Source organism: Trachemys scripta, chromosome 13 (genome assembly GCF_013100865.1).
Source record: "Trachemys scripta elegans isolate TJP31775 chromosome 13, CAS_Tse_1.0, whole genome shotgun sequence".
NCBI classification, from domain to species: Eukaryota; Metazoa; Chordata; order Testudines; family Emydidae; genus Trachemys; species Trachemys scripta.
In genome coordinates this window covers 454,857-470,298 of record NC_048310.1, presented here as the reverse complement: position 1 = coordinate 470,298, position 15,442 = coordinate 454,857, and the positions used below count along the sequence as shown (strand labels likewise).

Sequence of the window (15,442 nt, the reverse complement as noted above, 5' to 3'; positions counted from 1 at the left end):
CCTTTTACAGGCTAAGCTCCTTTTAGCCTGGGTCCAGCAATCACTCACACCCCTTGTAGTTACTGTCCTTTGTTTCAGTCTCCTTCAAGTATCCTGGGGGGGGTGGAGAGGCTCCTTCTTTAGCCAGCTGAAGACAAAATGGAGGGGTCTCCCACAGGTTTAAGTAGACTCTCTCTTGTGGGTGGAGACCTCCCTCCTATGCAAAGCCCAGCTCCAAGATGGAGTTTTTGGAGTCACCTGGGCAAGTCACATGCCCCTGCGTGACTCAGTCTTTGCAGGCCAACGCCATTGTCCACATGGCATCTTGCATGTCTCCAGGAAGACTTCTCATGTGGATTGGAGCATTCCAAGATGCATTGTTCCCTAAGTGTCTCCTGATCAGGTACTTAACCTGGCAAATTCCTTCCTAAAGAAGCTGACCAAATGCCTCACAAAGCTTACTTAGAAATCAGGCAAGCATACAGCCCATATTCTTAACCTCGAGTAGAAAATGATATATATGTACAAATAGGATGAATAGATATAGTAGACCATAACCCTTACGGAGATATGTTATATGGCACAGGCAGCACAAAACATATTCCAGTTATGTCATATGTACATTTATAAGCACCCCCTCCCCATAAAGCCTTATGGGGTACACTGTCACACAGCTTTTCTAAATAGTCCTTAACCTGTTCTTTCACCACTGAGAGCTGCTCACCTCCTCCCCATAACACGTTGCCCAGTGCAGCAGTCTGGGAGCTGACCTTGTCTGTGAAGACCGAGGCAAAAAAAGCATTGAGTACTTCAGCTTTTTCCACATTATCTGTCACTGTGTTGCCTCCCCCATTCAGTAAGGGTCCCACACTTTCCCTGACCTTCTTCTTGTTGCTAACATACCCATAGAAACCCTTCTTGTTACCCTTCACATCCCTTGCTAGCTGCAACTCCAATGGTGCCTTGGCCTTCCTGATTACACTCCTGCATGCTTCAGCTATATCTTTATACTCCTCCCTAGTCATCTGTCCAAATTTCCACTTCTTGTAAGCTTCCTTTTTGAGTTTAAGCTCACCGAAGATTTCATTGTTAAGCCAAGCTGGTCGCCTGCCATATTAGCTATTCTTTCTGCACATTGGGATAGTTTGTTCCTGCGCTCTCAATGAGACTTCTTTAAAATACAGCCAGCTCTCCTGGACTCCTTTCCCCCTCCTATTAGCCTCCCAGGGGATAATAAATAAAAATAATATAAAAATGATCCTGCCCACCAGTTCCCTGAGGGAGTCAAAGTCTGCTTTTCTGAAGTCCAGGGTACATATTCTACTGCTCTCCTTTCTTCCTTGTGTCAGGATCCTAAACTTGACCATCTCATGGTCACTACTGCCCAGGTTGCCACCCCCTTCTACTTTCCCTACCAATTATTCCCTGTTTGTGAGCAGCAGCAGATCAAGAGGAGCACGGTCCCTAGTTGGTTCCTCCAGCACTTGCACCAGGAAGTTCTCCCCAACACTCTCCAAAAACTTCCTGGATTGTCTGTGCATTGCTGCATTGCTCACCCAGCAGATGTCAGGGTGATTGAAGCCCCCTTGAGAATCAGGGCCTGTGATCTGGAAACTTCTGTTAGTTGTCCAAAGAAAGCCTCGTCTACCTCATCCTCCTGATCTGGTGGTCTATAGCAGATGCCCACCATGACATCACCTTTGTTGCTCTCGCCTCTAAACTTAACTCAAAGACTCTCAACAGGCTGTTCTCCAGTTTCATACTGGAGCTCTCAGCAATCATACTGCTCCCTTACATACAATGCAACTCCTCCATCTTTCCTCCCATACCTGTCCTTCCTGAACAGTTTATACCCATCCATGACAGTGCTCCAGTCATGTGAACTGCCCCACCAAGTTTCTCTTATTCCAATCACATCATAGTTCCTTGATTGTGCCAGGACTTCCAATTCTTCCTGCTTTTTCCCAGGCTTCTTGCGTTCATGTACATGCACCTAAGATAACTAGCCAATTTCTCAGTATGAATCAGGAGGCTTCCCGACTTGTACCCTCCTCTTTGTGTTTCCTCCAGGTATCTCACTTCCCCACTTACCTCTGGGCTTAGGTCACCATCCCCAGCAAACCTAGTTTAAAGCCCTCCTCACCAGGTTAGCAAGCCTGCCTGTGAAGATGCGCTTCCCTCTCATCCACTGCAGTCTAAATTAACTGACTTCTTCTGTAAGAAGCAAGCTCCCCCACTTACCACCAGGGGTTTGGCACACATCAGTTCTGATTCCCCTGCTACTTTAAAATCTGGGGGAAGGAAACCCCCTGGAAGTAGCTTTATCAACAAAAGGATCTTATAGATAAGGATCTTACAGACTTAGAATTAAAGAATAGCAAGAAAAGTATCTATGAACCCGCATCATCAGACTTGGTGGATTATGACCCTCCTTTCAATGATACTAAGTTTCCATTAGTTTTATCTTTGATTAACCCTCTTATGGAGGAGATAGCGAGCATTAAGAATTCTCTCTTTGAATTTAAAATCGTATTGAGTGGCTTATGGGAAGACTGTATAACTGGCAAGCTAGATGTCCCCCAACAGCTAAGTCTGGTCTGGAAATGGAAAAACCTAAAGTTATAGATAATTCAACTCAGACTCAAGATAGGATTGTGCTAATCTTTATTAATGCTCCTAAGGCTAACTTAAGATAAACTGACTTCTTCTCTTCTTGGTTTACCATCTTCTGATTTAAATATTTCAAGGGATAATTCTCCCTTTCTTAGAAATCTTTCAAATATCTTAGGGTCTCAGAAAATGCTGAAAATTTGGCCCTCTGATATTTAACAGAAATGGATCACTGATTTTTTAGTTTTTCGAGGGGAGTACATTCAGACAGTCCCTTACAGCTATCCATTTAAATCAGTAATTGGCTGATAAGGTTTGTTTTAATTTACTTTCTAACTCTGTTGCACCTTTATTCTCACAATATGCATCAGAGGCGAGAGGTGGAATTTTTTTATTGCCATATAGTTTCTAGAATTTCGAAGATGAGCAAACAACTAAGGTGCCAAAGTTGCTTGTCTCTAGAGCAGATATATTATTTGGGAATATCCTATAGAGTAAGGATCTAAGGTATAATTATTTGTGTCTAAAAGAAGAGGCTGGTTCCTATCCTTTATCTTATGAGAATATAACTCAGGATTTTACATCATATCTTCCTCAGGTACATTCTATAACTTTTTGTGCTACTAATTTAACGGGATTACCTAAATTTGAACCTTCAGTCTCTTCTACTAGGGCCATTAGTTTTACCATTCCCCTTCTCTGAAATTGTGCTATTTTTTATGGGAGTCTTGAGACAGAAGTCCAAGAGGATTCCCCACCTTTATGTTTACTATCTTCCAAGCAGATTTCTCAACAGAATAATGTGATATTTGGAAATGAATCAAAATTCTTACAATTAGGCTGTTGGGCCAATTTCTCCTATTTGACTAGATTCTCCAATTTCTTTCCCTCCACCTAGGGAGAGCTTCTGCCAGAATAATTTACCTGGAATTTACCTGGGTATAAAAATAATATGAATGACAGAGGGTTTTTTTAATTTTTAAAACCTTAAAAAGAAAAAACAAAACAAAAAACAAGAAACATGGTTAGCTGAGTCTGAAATCATAGTCTTTCCTGATTTTGAATCTTCTCTCCATGAAGGAAGCCATTTGTCTAAAAGGGGTCATATATGAGGAGGACTTGCCGCCCTGGTTTCCTTCCACCTGAAAGCCCAGATTTTACTTTTGGAATCAAAGTGTCAGGGCATTCCGGCTGTATTAATTTTTTTCTTGATCTCCAAATTTTACTATTAAATGTTATTTTTCCTCCATACGCTCCCCATTTTATTCTGAGTCATTGTTGGCATGTCTGGATGAGCAAATTGATATGGTAGGTCTTCAATTCTCAATGGCTCATCTAATTATTTTGGGAGATTTTTAACCATTGAATAAAGAAAACATTGAGGAGATTTTTGAACTTCCTCCTCGAAATTCTAGATATCAGGTGCTTAACATCTCTGGACAAAATTTAAAGGCATTATTAGATATGTTTAATTTAATAACTATAAATTGAAGAAGTTTGGGGGAAAAGAAGAACATTTTACCTTTATTTCATTGACTGGTGTTAGTATTCTTGATTATATTATCCCTATAATTAATTGGCCCTTCTATAGGGATTTCTCAATACTTTCTTGCCCAGATAGCGATCAACCTCTCTTTATAATTATGACCAATGTGCCCTTTCTGAAGAGAGTTTTGTTTCCGATGGTTGAGGATGCCTTAATTATCCCTTGGGAACAACATGGTTGTAAAAGACTAAAATGAACCCCTGACATTTGTGACAAATTATCTAGGAGATTGGAGGACTCTGAGAAATCTAACATCCGCGACAAATTATTAAGTCCAAAAATTCCTCTCAAATTTGTCAATCACATTTGTTATTGGTAAAGACCTAACAATCACTTGTTTGTAAACTAGCAGTTCCCAAACTATGGGTCGCAGCAATCCGTAATGTGTGGCGAACATCATTTTGCTTTGCACAGCATGCTCTAGCATGTACAGCACGTGCAAGGTCACAATGCATGGAGGACACATTTTGCTCTACAAAATGGCGTTCTCTGCACAGCGTGACCTCACATGCACCATAGGTATGAGGTCATGCTGTGTGAATGAAGTCATTTTGTAGAGTAAACTGGTGTCCTCCATTGTGACTTGACCTCACACATACAGTGCATGTGATGTAACGCTGTGCAGATGACACCACTTTAATCTTCAAAATGGCTTCCTCCATGCTATCTGGGGTCCTGGGAAAAAATAATTTATTAAAATGGGGACATGCCAGCAAAAAGTTTGGGAACCCTTTTTTAAACAAACCAATTTTGATTTTAGCTATTCTAAAAATGCTCTCAAAGATAAACACACTGGATTTGAGGCAGACTGTGTGAAGAAAAAGTCTGCTTCAGCACACTTAACTAACAGGGTAAGATGCAATTCCTCTCCTAATTTACTTAAGAATTTTAGTAGCTGCCAGAAGAAGACAAAGACTTATTATATACAAAAAATAAGAATATCTTCGATATCTGTGGAAGGATTTTGAAGCAGCAGCTAGAGCTAAAAATTATCCCACGTTTAATGAGATGGTAGCCTCAGGCACTGGTAGAGACACTTCAGTTGAGGAATCCTATATTAATGATGAAGCCTGGATAGTACATTTTGGCCAGGTCTTTAATCATTCCCCCCAAACCAGTTTTTTTAAATCTAATTTTACTATAGTTGATGCAATGAGGAATACTCTGTCTGATTTACCTCTCTGGTCTCCAGTAAAGAACAGTGAAGTATAGTCATTCATTTTAGTCCAATGACAGAAAAAACCTTCAGAGGAAGATTTTTCTCCCTGCTGAAATTTTTCAGGAGAATCTTAATTGGTTGTGTTGGCTAAAGTATTTACTGTCGTTAATCATACTTGATTGATTACGTCTAACTGGAAGTCCAGTACTGTATTTCCTATTTTATTTTTAAAACAGGAATAGAAAGAATCCTGTTTCTTACAGACCTAGTAGTCTGATAGATGTGGCAGGGAAAATTTATTCCAGATTTTTATTGTCTAAACTTGAAATACGAGCTTTAGAGGCTAATTTATTACACAAAAAGCAGTCCTGCTTTAGGGCTGGTATAGCCACAACTAATAACAGTTTTATTTTATCTTGTATGATTTATAAGTAATCCGTGGTTAAGGATACTCGATTGTATGCTGCTTTCATGGAGGATAGGTACATCAATGGCTATTACCCAGGATGGACAGGGATGGTGTCCCTAGCCTCTGTTTGCCAGAAGCTGGGAATGGGCGACAGGGAAGGTTCACTTGGTGATTACATGTTCTGTTCTTTCCCTCTGGGGCACCTGGCATTGGCCACTGTTGGAAGACAGGATACTGGGCTAGATGGACTTTTGGTCTGACCCAGTATGGCCATTCTTATGGTCTTAAGACAGTAAGGTAATAAGTAACAGTCAGCATGGATTTGTTAAGAACAAATCATGTCAAACCAACCTAATTGCTTTCTTTGACAGGGTAACAAGCTTTGTGGATGGGGGGAAGCAGTAGATGTGGTATATCTTGACTTTAGTAAGGCTTTTGATACTGTCTCACATGACCGTCTCATAAACAAACTAGGGAACTATAAGCTAGATGGAGCTACTATAAGATGGGTGCATAACCAGTCGGAAAACTGTTCCCAGAGAGTAGTTATCAGTGGTTCACAGTCAAGCTGGAAGGGCACATCGAGTGGGGTCCTGCAGGGATTGGTTCTGGGTCCAGTTCCGTTCAATACCTTCATCAGTGATGTAGATAATGGCACAGAGAGTACACTAATAAAGTTTGCGGATGACACCAAGCTGGGAGGGGTTGCAAGTGCTTTGGAGGATAGGATTAAAATTCAAAATGATCTGGACAAACTGAAGAAATGGTCTGAAGTAAGTAGGAGAAATGCAAAGTACTCTACTTAGGAAGGAACAATCAGTTGCACACATACAAAGTGGGAAATGACTGCCTAGGAAGGAGTACTGCAGAAAGGGATCTGGGGGTCACCGTGGATTACAAGCTAAATATGAGTCAACAGTGTAACATTGTTGCAAAAAAAGGGAACATCATTCTGAGATGCATTAGCAGGAGTGTTGTAAGCAAGACACAAGTCTGTCTACTCCACACTGATTAGGCCTCAACTGGAATATTGTGTCCAGTTCTGGGTGCCACATTCAGGAAAGATGTGGACAAATTGGAGAAAGTCCAGAGAAGAACAAAAATGATAAAAGGTCTAGAAAACATGACCTATGAAGGAAGAGTAAAAAAAAATGGCTTTGTTTAGTCTGGAGAAGAGAAGACTGAGGGAGGACATGACAACAGTTTTCAGCACATAAAAGATTATTACAAGGTGGAGGAAGAAAAATTGTTCTTGTTAACCTCTGAGGATAGGACAAGCAGCAATGGGCTTAAATTGCAGCATGGGCAGTTTAGGTTGGACATTAGGCAAAACTTCCTAATGGTCAGGGTGGTTAAGCACTGGAATAAATTGCCTACTGAGGTGGTGGAAGCTCCATCATTGGAGATTTTTGGGGAGGGGTTGTATTTGCAAAAGACATGTAACATATGCTACCTGATAAAATTAAATGTTATTTTATTCAGTAATGGTCTCACCAATGTATTATACAAAAGAAATACCACCTCCCTACTCCTGCTCACCAATCCCCTGTACATATATGTCCAATATTCACGTTAGCCTTCCAAGGCAAGGCATTGCAGTTGATGCTCAAGTTCAGTTGGTTATCTACACTGATCCCCAAGTCCTTTTCAGAGTCACTGCTTTCCAGAATAGCTCTCCATCCTGTAAGCGTAACCTCCTTTCCCCCCAGTAGCATAATGGTGCATTTGGTTGTACCAACCAAGAGACCCAGCTTGTCCTGTATAGAATCATAGAATTGGAAGGGACCTTGAGAGGTCATCTAGTCCAGGCTCCTGCACTCAAGGCAGGGCTAAGTATTATCTAGACGATCCCAGACAGGTGTTTGTCCAACCTGATCTTAAAAATCCCGAACGATGGAGATCCCACAAAGAGCTATGCCTTCTCTGCTCCCTGCCCCCCTCATTGGCCCTCCTGCTGAAAGAATAAGCTTTCAGTGTTCATTCAAGCCATTCAATCTTCAAACCCCACCCTCACAATGGGGTTTATCCTGCTCAGTCCCAGCTGTATTCAGCTCTCTGCTCTGTCACAGGTCTGGTTCCTAACAGGACCTGGCTAAAGGGATGCTGAGTCCCTCACTCACCTGCTCCAGCACCACTTGGCTGTCAACCATGCCCGGCTTCTTCTGGCTGTTCGGTTTGATGCAGCGCACAAAGTGTGGGTTAGCAGAGTACATTCGCTCCATCAGCACCGATAGGGAATGCTAGTAGGAGGCAGTGACACAGGTCAGGAGCTCAGTATGCCAAATAATTTCCTGATTTTTGGTTCATTACAACAATCTGTAACCCATTCACCCTCCTTTGTCCTAGGACTACAGAGGTGTCAACTGGCCACTTCATTTTGAATGGCCTTTTCCCAACATGTTAATTCCTTAGCTGTTCCAACTTGTAGTTTGCTGTGACACTCTGAGTACATTGCCTCTGTGTCAGCTTGAAACTGAAAGCTTGCTTCTTTTGACAACAGATATTAATATCAATAACAGATATTACCTCATCCATGGGTGGCGGGTATCGTAGGCATGGGAAGACTGTACCTTCACAAACAGCCTGACATGTCCCCCCCATGCTCCACCCCCAAGCCCCATCCTGCCTGCTGTAAGGCTGTTCCCTTTGTGGCATAGGCCGGGGCTGCCTGCCTGGGGCTGGGGCCGCTCCGGGTGCCCACCCAGCGCTGGTAGCTCGGCTGGGGGGGCACCTTCAGGGGCGGGGAAGCCGGTCAACTGGTTGTCGGTCTGGTCGGCATGGCCCAGGGCAGCCGAGGCATGCTGGTCGGGGGTTGGGCCGGGTGGCACGGCCCAGGGAGGCTGGGGCTGTGCTGCTCAACTCTCTGGTGCTCTGGGGGCGCTAGCCTGGACAGGGGCTAGCAACCACAGTGTGGGGGGGTGGGCTGGGGACGCTGGGCAAGGGCCAACAGCTATAGCGGGGGCTGGGCTCCGGTGAGCGTGGAAGGGGCGGGGCAGGGCAGGGCTGGGGGCCAGTCTCCCCAAGTCCAGAGTTCACCCACCAACCATGATCTCATCCATCTTTTCTCGCTAATATCCTGGGACCAACACAGCAACACTGCAAACAAAGAATAATCAGACCCTCCTGGATCCATGGTCCTGTTGGTGAAAACTCCATCAGCAGTGCCAGCCAGGGCTCTGGCAGCGGGAGCTCCCTCTCAGCAGTGCAAATCAAGCCTTTCCCCCCCACTACAGCGTGCATTTGTAGCTCAGAGAAGTCCTTTCTCCATGTGCCAGGAGCTCTATTGACTATGCTCAGGTACCTGGGGGTCATTTCGGCATTTCCTTGCAGGTTACTAAATAAGCATAATAAAACAACAGTACTTTACCCGGAATTGAGCACCCACTGATTGCTTCCGTGTGTTGTTGAAGTTATTGTCTGTTCCTGGCAAGACCTGAAACCAGACCTAAACATGTATATCACATACTCCAACATCATTCCCCTGAGCTCCCAGCCCTGTCTCTATCTGAAGAACAAGCCCACAGGGCAGCTGGGAAAAGGACAAGAGAATAGATTTCAAAGGAGGAAAAGGTGAGTATGCACATGCCAAGGAGACAAGAGGGAAAGCCCAATGCCATAAAAGGAGGAAGAGCTGTAGGATCAGACAGGGCCAGCTTTAGCAAGAGCGGGGCCCGATTCCTGGGGGCGGGGCTTCCTGCAAGCCCCGCCCCCAGAACCCGAGCCACACCGCGCCGCCGGGGGGGGGGGCCGGGGGGGCCCCGAGCCGCGCCGCCGGGGGGGGATGGGGGGGCCCGAGCCGCGGGGACCGGGCCGGAGCCGGGCCACGGGGGCCGTGCTGGGGCCTGCGGGAACGGGCCGCGCCTCCCCGGAGCCCTTCTCCCGCCCCCACCCCAGCTTACCTCATGCTGCTGGCCGGCCCGCCCCTGCTGCTTAGTCTCAGACTTCCCGCGAATCTCTGATTCGCGGGAAGCAGGGGAGGGGGCGGGGCGTGCAGGGCAGGGGAGGAGGGGGAAGTGAGCTGGGGGCGGGGTGAACAGCTGCAGCGCGGGGCCCTCTTGGCGCGGGGCCCAATTCAGCCGAATCGGCTGAATCGGCCTAAAGCCGGCCCTGGGAGCAGAGACAGATTCCAATGTGCAGGGCTGCCTGTCCCCATTCTCTCTTGCCTCCTTAATTGCAGACATCCCAAGTGGGAGAATCATGCCACCAGGACCCAGTTATTGGTTGTCCTGGGGACCCTGTGGTTCTTACCTTGGCTTTAATGTGAGGCATCAAAGTCCCTGTTCTGGAGACTGTGGCTGGATAAAGAAAAAGGTAACACTGAGTTCTGCAGCCCCATCCCTCAAACCAAGTGAAATCCTCAGCAGACACGGAAACCTCCCCACAAGTGCAGAAAGCTTGCCCTGGTGCTCCCTCTTCCCCAGATAAAAGTTTAAGTTTCACATGCTGAATACAAATGAACAAAACCCTGGAAAAACAATGAGCTTAAGAGCAGGAAAGGAACACTTGGAAAATGTACAGGTACCTAAAACAGACAACCCAGGAAGCAGCATCTGGGGCACTGAAGGAAATTGCTAATCAGTTTACTGAATAACTGACCACGATCTTTGAAAGAGTCAGGGACAACTGGGGAGATATGAGAAGAAAGGAGAAAAGCAGAAATAGTGCCAATCTGAAAAAAGTAAGATGATGGATCCTGACAATTACTACTCCCCTGTAACTTTTATCCCTAGCAAAATAATGGGAATAATTTTAACAGTGTAAACAAACAAACAAACAAAAAAAACAGAACCCACACAACACTGAATATCACGAAGACAACTGAACTATGAGCAACAATCAGCATGGAAGGCTTATGAAGAGTCATACCAGGTAAGTAATTTAAATAATTACAAGATGCGGTTAAAAAACAGATAAAATAGAATTGAATTTAGTGAAGGATGTGATACAGTTTCGCACAACCTGGATACAACATTGTCACCTGAACTGAAGACTGGCTGAAAGACCACAAACACAGGACAAAGATAACCAACAAAGAAATGAGCACGGGGGGGGGGGGGGGGGAGAAGGGGAAGGGAGAAGGATGAGGTTTGGTCTTATTTCATATTTTCATTAATAATCTGGAAGAGGTAAGCAAACAAGACATTAATGAAATTTGCCCATAGAATTACACTGGAAGGAGTTGGAAATCCCACCAAGGACAGAAAAATGCTTAGACCCAGGTTATTTATTTAATTTGCTAAATGCCAACAGGTAGCTGGAGCTGAACAAGACACAAAAGATTGTGTGTCCAGAATTTTAGAGTGTAAACATACCACACAAGGAAATTCTGGGGGAGACAAACACCTGAAGAGCTTTATTTTAGCTTTTAAAAACTATAAGAGAGCTTTTGGGGACTCTGAGGAAGTGGAGTGTTTGCAGGGAGCATATGAATCATTGGAGATTAGCATTTCGAATTCAGAAAACAGTATCATGGGCAGAAAACGTAATTTAGCCCAATGGAATCCAGGTTCCCACCCATTACCAGTTTATTTATATTGTAAACTCTTAAGAGCTGTGACCTCATCTTTATTCTTTTCTGAATGTGACTTCAGGAAGATGCAGACACTCATTTATACCCAGATAAACAACTCCAAGGAAAAAATGTAAACCATATGGATATGGGAGTCATCTGAGAGAAACTCAATGGGAGGGTACCAAGAATGGCAGAGAGAGCACTATGTTAGCCAATACATATATGTTAGGTATAGCATAGACCACATTAATAGGTATTATGCGCATGGTATTAATATAATATTAGGGCTGTCAAGCGATTAAAAAGATTAATCATGCTGTTAAACAATAATAGAATACCATTTATTTAAATATTTTTGGATGTTTTCTACATTTTCAAATATATTGATTTCAATTACAGCATAGAATACAAAGTGTACAGTGCTCACTTTATTTTTAAATAATTGCACTATAAAAAACAAAATAAATAGTATTTTTCAAGTCACCTAATACAAGTACTGTAGTGCAATCTCTATCATGAAAGTTGAACTTACAAATATAGAATTATGTACAAAAAAACCTGCATTCAAAAATAAAACAATGTAAAACTTTAGAGCATACAAGTCCAATCAGTCTCACTTCTTGTTCAGCCAATCACTTAGACAAACATGTTTGTTTACATTTGCAGAAGATAATGCTGCCTCCTGCTTCTTTACAATGTCACCTGAAAGTGAGAACAGGGATTTACATGGCACTGTTGTAGCCGGTGTTGCAAGATATTTACATGCCGGATGCACTAAAGATTCATATGTCCCATTGATGTTTCAACCACCATTCCAGAGGACACGTGTCCATGTTGATGACAGGTTCTGCTTGATAACAATCCAGAGCAGTGCGGACCAATGCATGTTCATTTTCATCATCTGAGTCTGATGCCACCAGCAGAAGGTCGATTTTCGTTTTTGGTGGTTTGGGTTCTGTAGTTTCCACATCAGAGTGTTGCTCTTTTAAGACTTGTGAAAGCATGTTCCACACCTCGTCCCCCTCAGATTTTGGAAGGCACTTCAGATTCTTAAATCTTGGGTCGAGTGCTGTAGCTATCTTTAGAAATTTCACATTGGTATCTTCTTTGCATTTTGTCAAATTGCAGTGAAAGTGTTCTTAAAATGAACAACATATGCTGGGTCATCATCCGAGACTGCTATAACATGAAATATATGGCAGAATGTGGGTAAAATAGCAGTAGACATAAAATTCTCCCCCAATGAGTTCAGTCACAAATTTAATTAACGCATTATTTTTCTGACGAGCATCATCAGCATGGAAGCATGTCCTCTGAAATGATGGCCGAAGCATGAAGAGGCATATGAATCTTCAGCACATCTGGCACATAAATATCTTGCAACACCAGCTACTGTTATACCAATAGAATAAAACCCAGCAGGAATTTAAGTGTGGGGGACAAATTATGGGGGGGGGGGCACTGTCACTTGGGGGAATCACTGTTAGTACCTTCTTTAATATCCCTACACTACAACAGTGCCATGCGAACACCTGTTCTCACTTTCAGGTGACACTGTAATTAAGAAGCGGGCAGCATTATCTCCTGTAAATGTAAACAAACTTGTTTCTCTTCGCGATTGGCTGAACGAGAAGTAGGACTGAGTGGACTTGTAGGCTCTAACGTTTTACATTGTTTTGTTTTTGAGTGCTATTATGTAACACTGGAATGTAAGCACTCGAATGGGTTACCTAGGGAGGTGGTGGAATCTCCATCTGTGACAATGCGGTTCTGGCGGAACCCAACTGAGAGCGCCAACTCAGGACAAATTGCTAAAATAGGGCAATTACAGCCCAAGGCTGGGGTTTTTCCACCTCTAAGGCAAACCAAACCAGCCAGACTAAGACTTCGGTCTCATCCCACTGGCTAACCGCAAGTCTCACAAGCAATCTCCTTAGACACTCCAGTTTCCCAGTATTACCACCAGTGCCACACGTTATGGGGACAAATGGTTATAAAAACCAATACCCCAGTAAAAGAAAAAGGTTCTCCTGATCCCAAAGGACCAAGCCCCAGACCCAGGTCAATATACATGTCAGACCTTACCCACAAATCACGCTACTGCCAATCCTTTAGAATCTAAAATCTAAAGGTTTATTCATAAAAGGAAAAAGATAGAGATGAGAGTTAGAATTGGTTAAATGGAATCAATTACATACAGTAATGGCAAAGTTCTTGGTTCAGGCTTGCAGCAGCGATGGAATAAACTGCAGGTTCAAATCAAGTCTCTGGAATACATCCCCAGCTGGGATGGGTCATTCAGTCCTTTGTTCAGAGCTTCAGTTTGTAGCAAAGTTCCTCCAGAGGTAAGAAGCAGGATTGAAGACAAGATGGAGATGAGGCATCAGCCTTATATAGTCTTTTCCAGGTGTAAGAACACCTCTTTGTTCTTACTGTGGAAAATTACAGCAAAATGGAGTCTGGAGTCACATGGGCCAGTCCCTGCATACTTTGCTGAGGCACAAGGCGTATCTGCCTTCTCTCAATGGGTCCATTGTATAGCTGATGGTCCTTAATGGGCCATCAAGCAGGCTAGGCAGAGCTAATCTCAGTTTGTCTGGGATGTCACCCAGAAGCATAGCATAAGTTTGCCATACAGACAGTATAGAGCCAATATTCATAACTTGGACTACAAAACTGATACACACATATAGACAGCATAATCATAACCAGTAAACCATAACCTTGTCCTAGACACCCCATTTATACAAGATTTGGGTGCCACTACAGGACCTTGGTTGCAACAATGATCTATATGGTCCCGGTTTATGTCAATAACGTCACACCATCCTTAGAGGTTTTTAAGGTCAGGCTTGACAAAGCCCTGGCTGGGATGATTTAGTTGGGGATTGGTCCTGCTTTGAGCAGGGGGTTCGACTAGATGACCTCCTGAGGTCCCTTCCAACCCTGATATTCTATGATTCTCTAAACAACAACAAAAATTCTACATTTGTAAGTTGAATTTTCACAATAAAGAGATTGTATTACAGTACTTGTATGAGATAAATTTCAAAAATACTATTTCTTTTGTTTATCATTTTTACAGTGCAAATATTTATAATAAAAATAATATAAAGTGAGCACTGTACACTTTGTATTCTGTGCTGTAATTGAAATCAACATATTTGAAAATGTAGAAAAACATCCAAAAATATTTAATAAATTTCAATTAGTATTCTATTGTTTAACAGTGCGATTAAAACAGCAATTAATCTATTTTTTAATCACAATTAATTTTTTTGAGTTAATTGCATGAGTTAACTGCGATTAATTGACAGCCCTAATGTTAATTAAAATTAGATACAGGCTGGAAATCAGGAAAGCTCCCCTAGAGTGAGATGCAAAAGGGGATATGGCCTTCATGGAAGAAACAGTCTCTCCAGGGAAATGGAAGCCCCATTGCTTCTCTTTTAAAATTAACACTGGTGGATGTACCATAGGGGACAATCCTGCACTGGCCCCTGGGACATGGGCTATTTGATCTATGGCAAGAGGGTGAAGAAATGGCTGATTCTTGGAATTGATATAACTTGCCCAGCTTTCCAGTCATAATGAGAATGACAAAGTGGCCAAGGCTACATCTAATTTACAGACACCACACAGCCCTCGATACTGAAAAGATAAACATTCGCCTTAAACTGAAAGATGCTCATTAATCACGTGTTACCACTTGGAGAGAGGAGCATCTGACTAAAGGAAGCTTTTACAAAGAACAGGTCATGCCAGGTCTTGGGGCTAAGGGGGTCATAACCTGTGCAGGAGAAACATAAAGGAGGCAGTCTTTTCTTCAGACCTAAACAAGACCTCCAAGTAGCCAGACCCTGGTAGACACTTCCACCATCTACAGGATGGCCTTTGAGGGATGCTTCCACTACCACGAGTATGTGTTACTCCTGGGAGAATTCTGCGCTATTGCACGCATGCATAATTAATGAGCCACACATTATTATTTGTTTGTGCAAAAAAAGGCTTCTGCCGAAACGTTGCTGCAGTTCTGCCTTTTGCCCATGAAAGGACTCTGTGGCACAAGAACACAGCAGCAGCTCCCGGCCAGCGAGGAAAAAGAAAGCCTGCTTTCTTCACAGCGCCTGTCAGGCCAGGTCAGGAGAAAGGGCTATGGGGAGACAGACAGCGTGGGATGCTGTGGGGGGTCAGACAGGGGCTCATAAGGGCTAGTGGGGGAGGACA

General features: G+C 43.4%; 1 protein-coding gene across 1 annotated transcript in view; it reads right to left on the bottom strand.

The window, feature by feature from the left end:
• The window catches only part of LOC117886627 (myosin-IIIb-like), a 115,119-nt gene that overhangs the window by 41,101 nt on the left and 58,576 nt on the right, over window positions 1–15,442 (bottom strand). The window contains exons 16-18 of the mRNA XM_034788617.1: window positions 9,952–9,998; window positions 9,071–9,136; window positions 7,824–7,943 (exon numbers count right to left, since the gene is read on the bottom strand). Coding sequence (XP_034644508.1) covers window positions 7,824–7,943; window positions 9,071–9,136; window positions 9,952–9,998 — 233 coding nt within the window. The remainder of the gene's footprint in view (window positions 1–7,823; window positions 7,944–9,070; window positions 9,137–9,951; window positions 9,999–15,442) is intronic.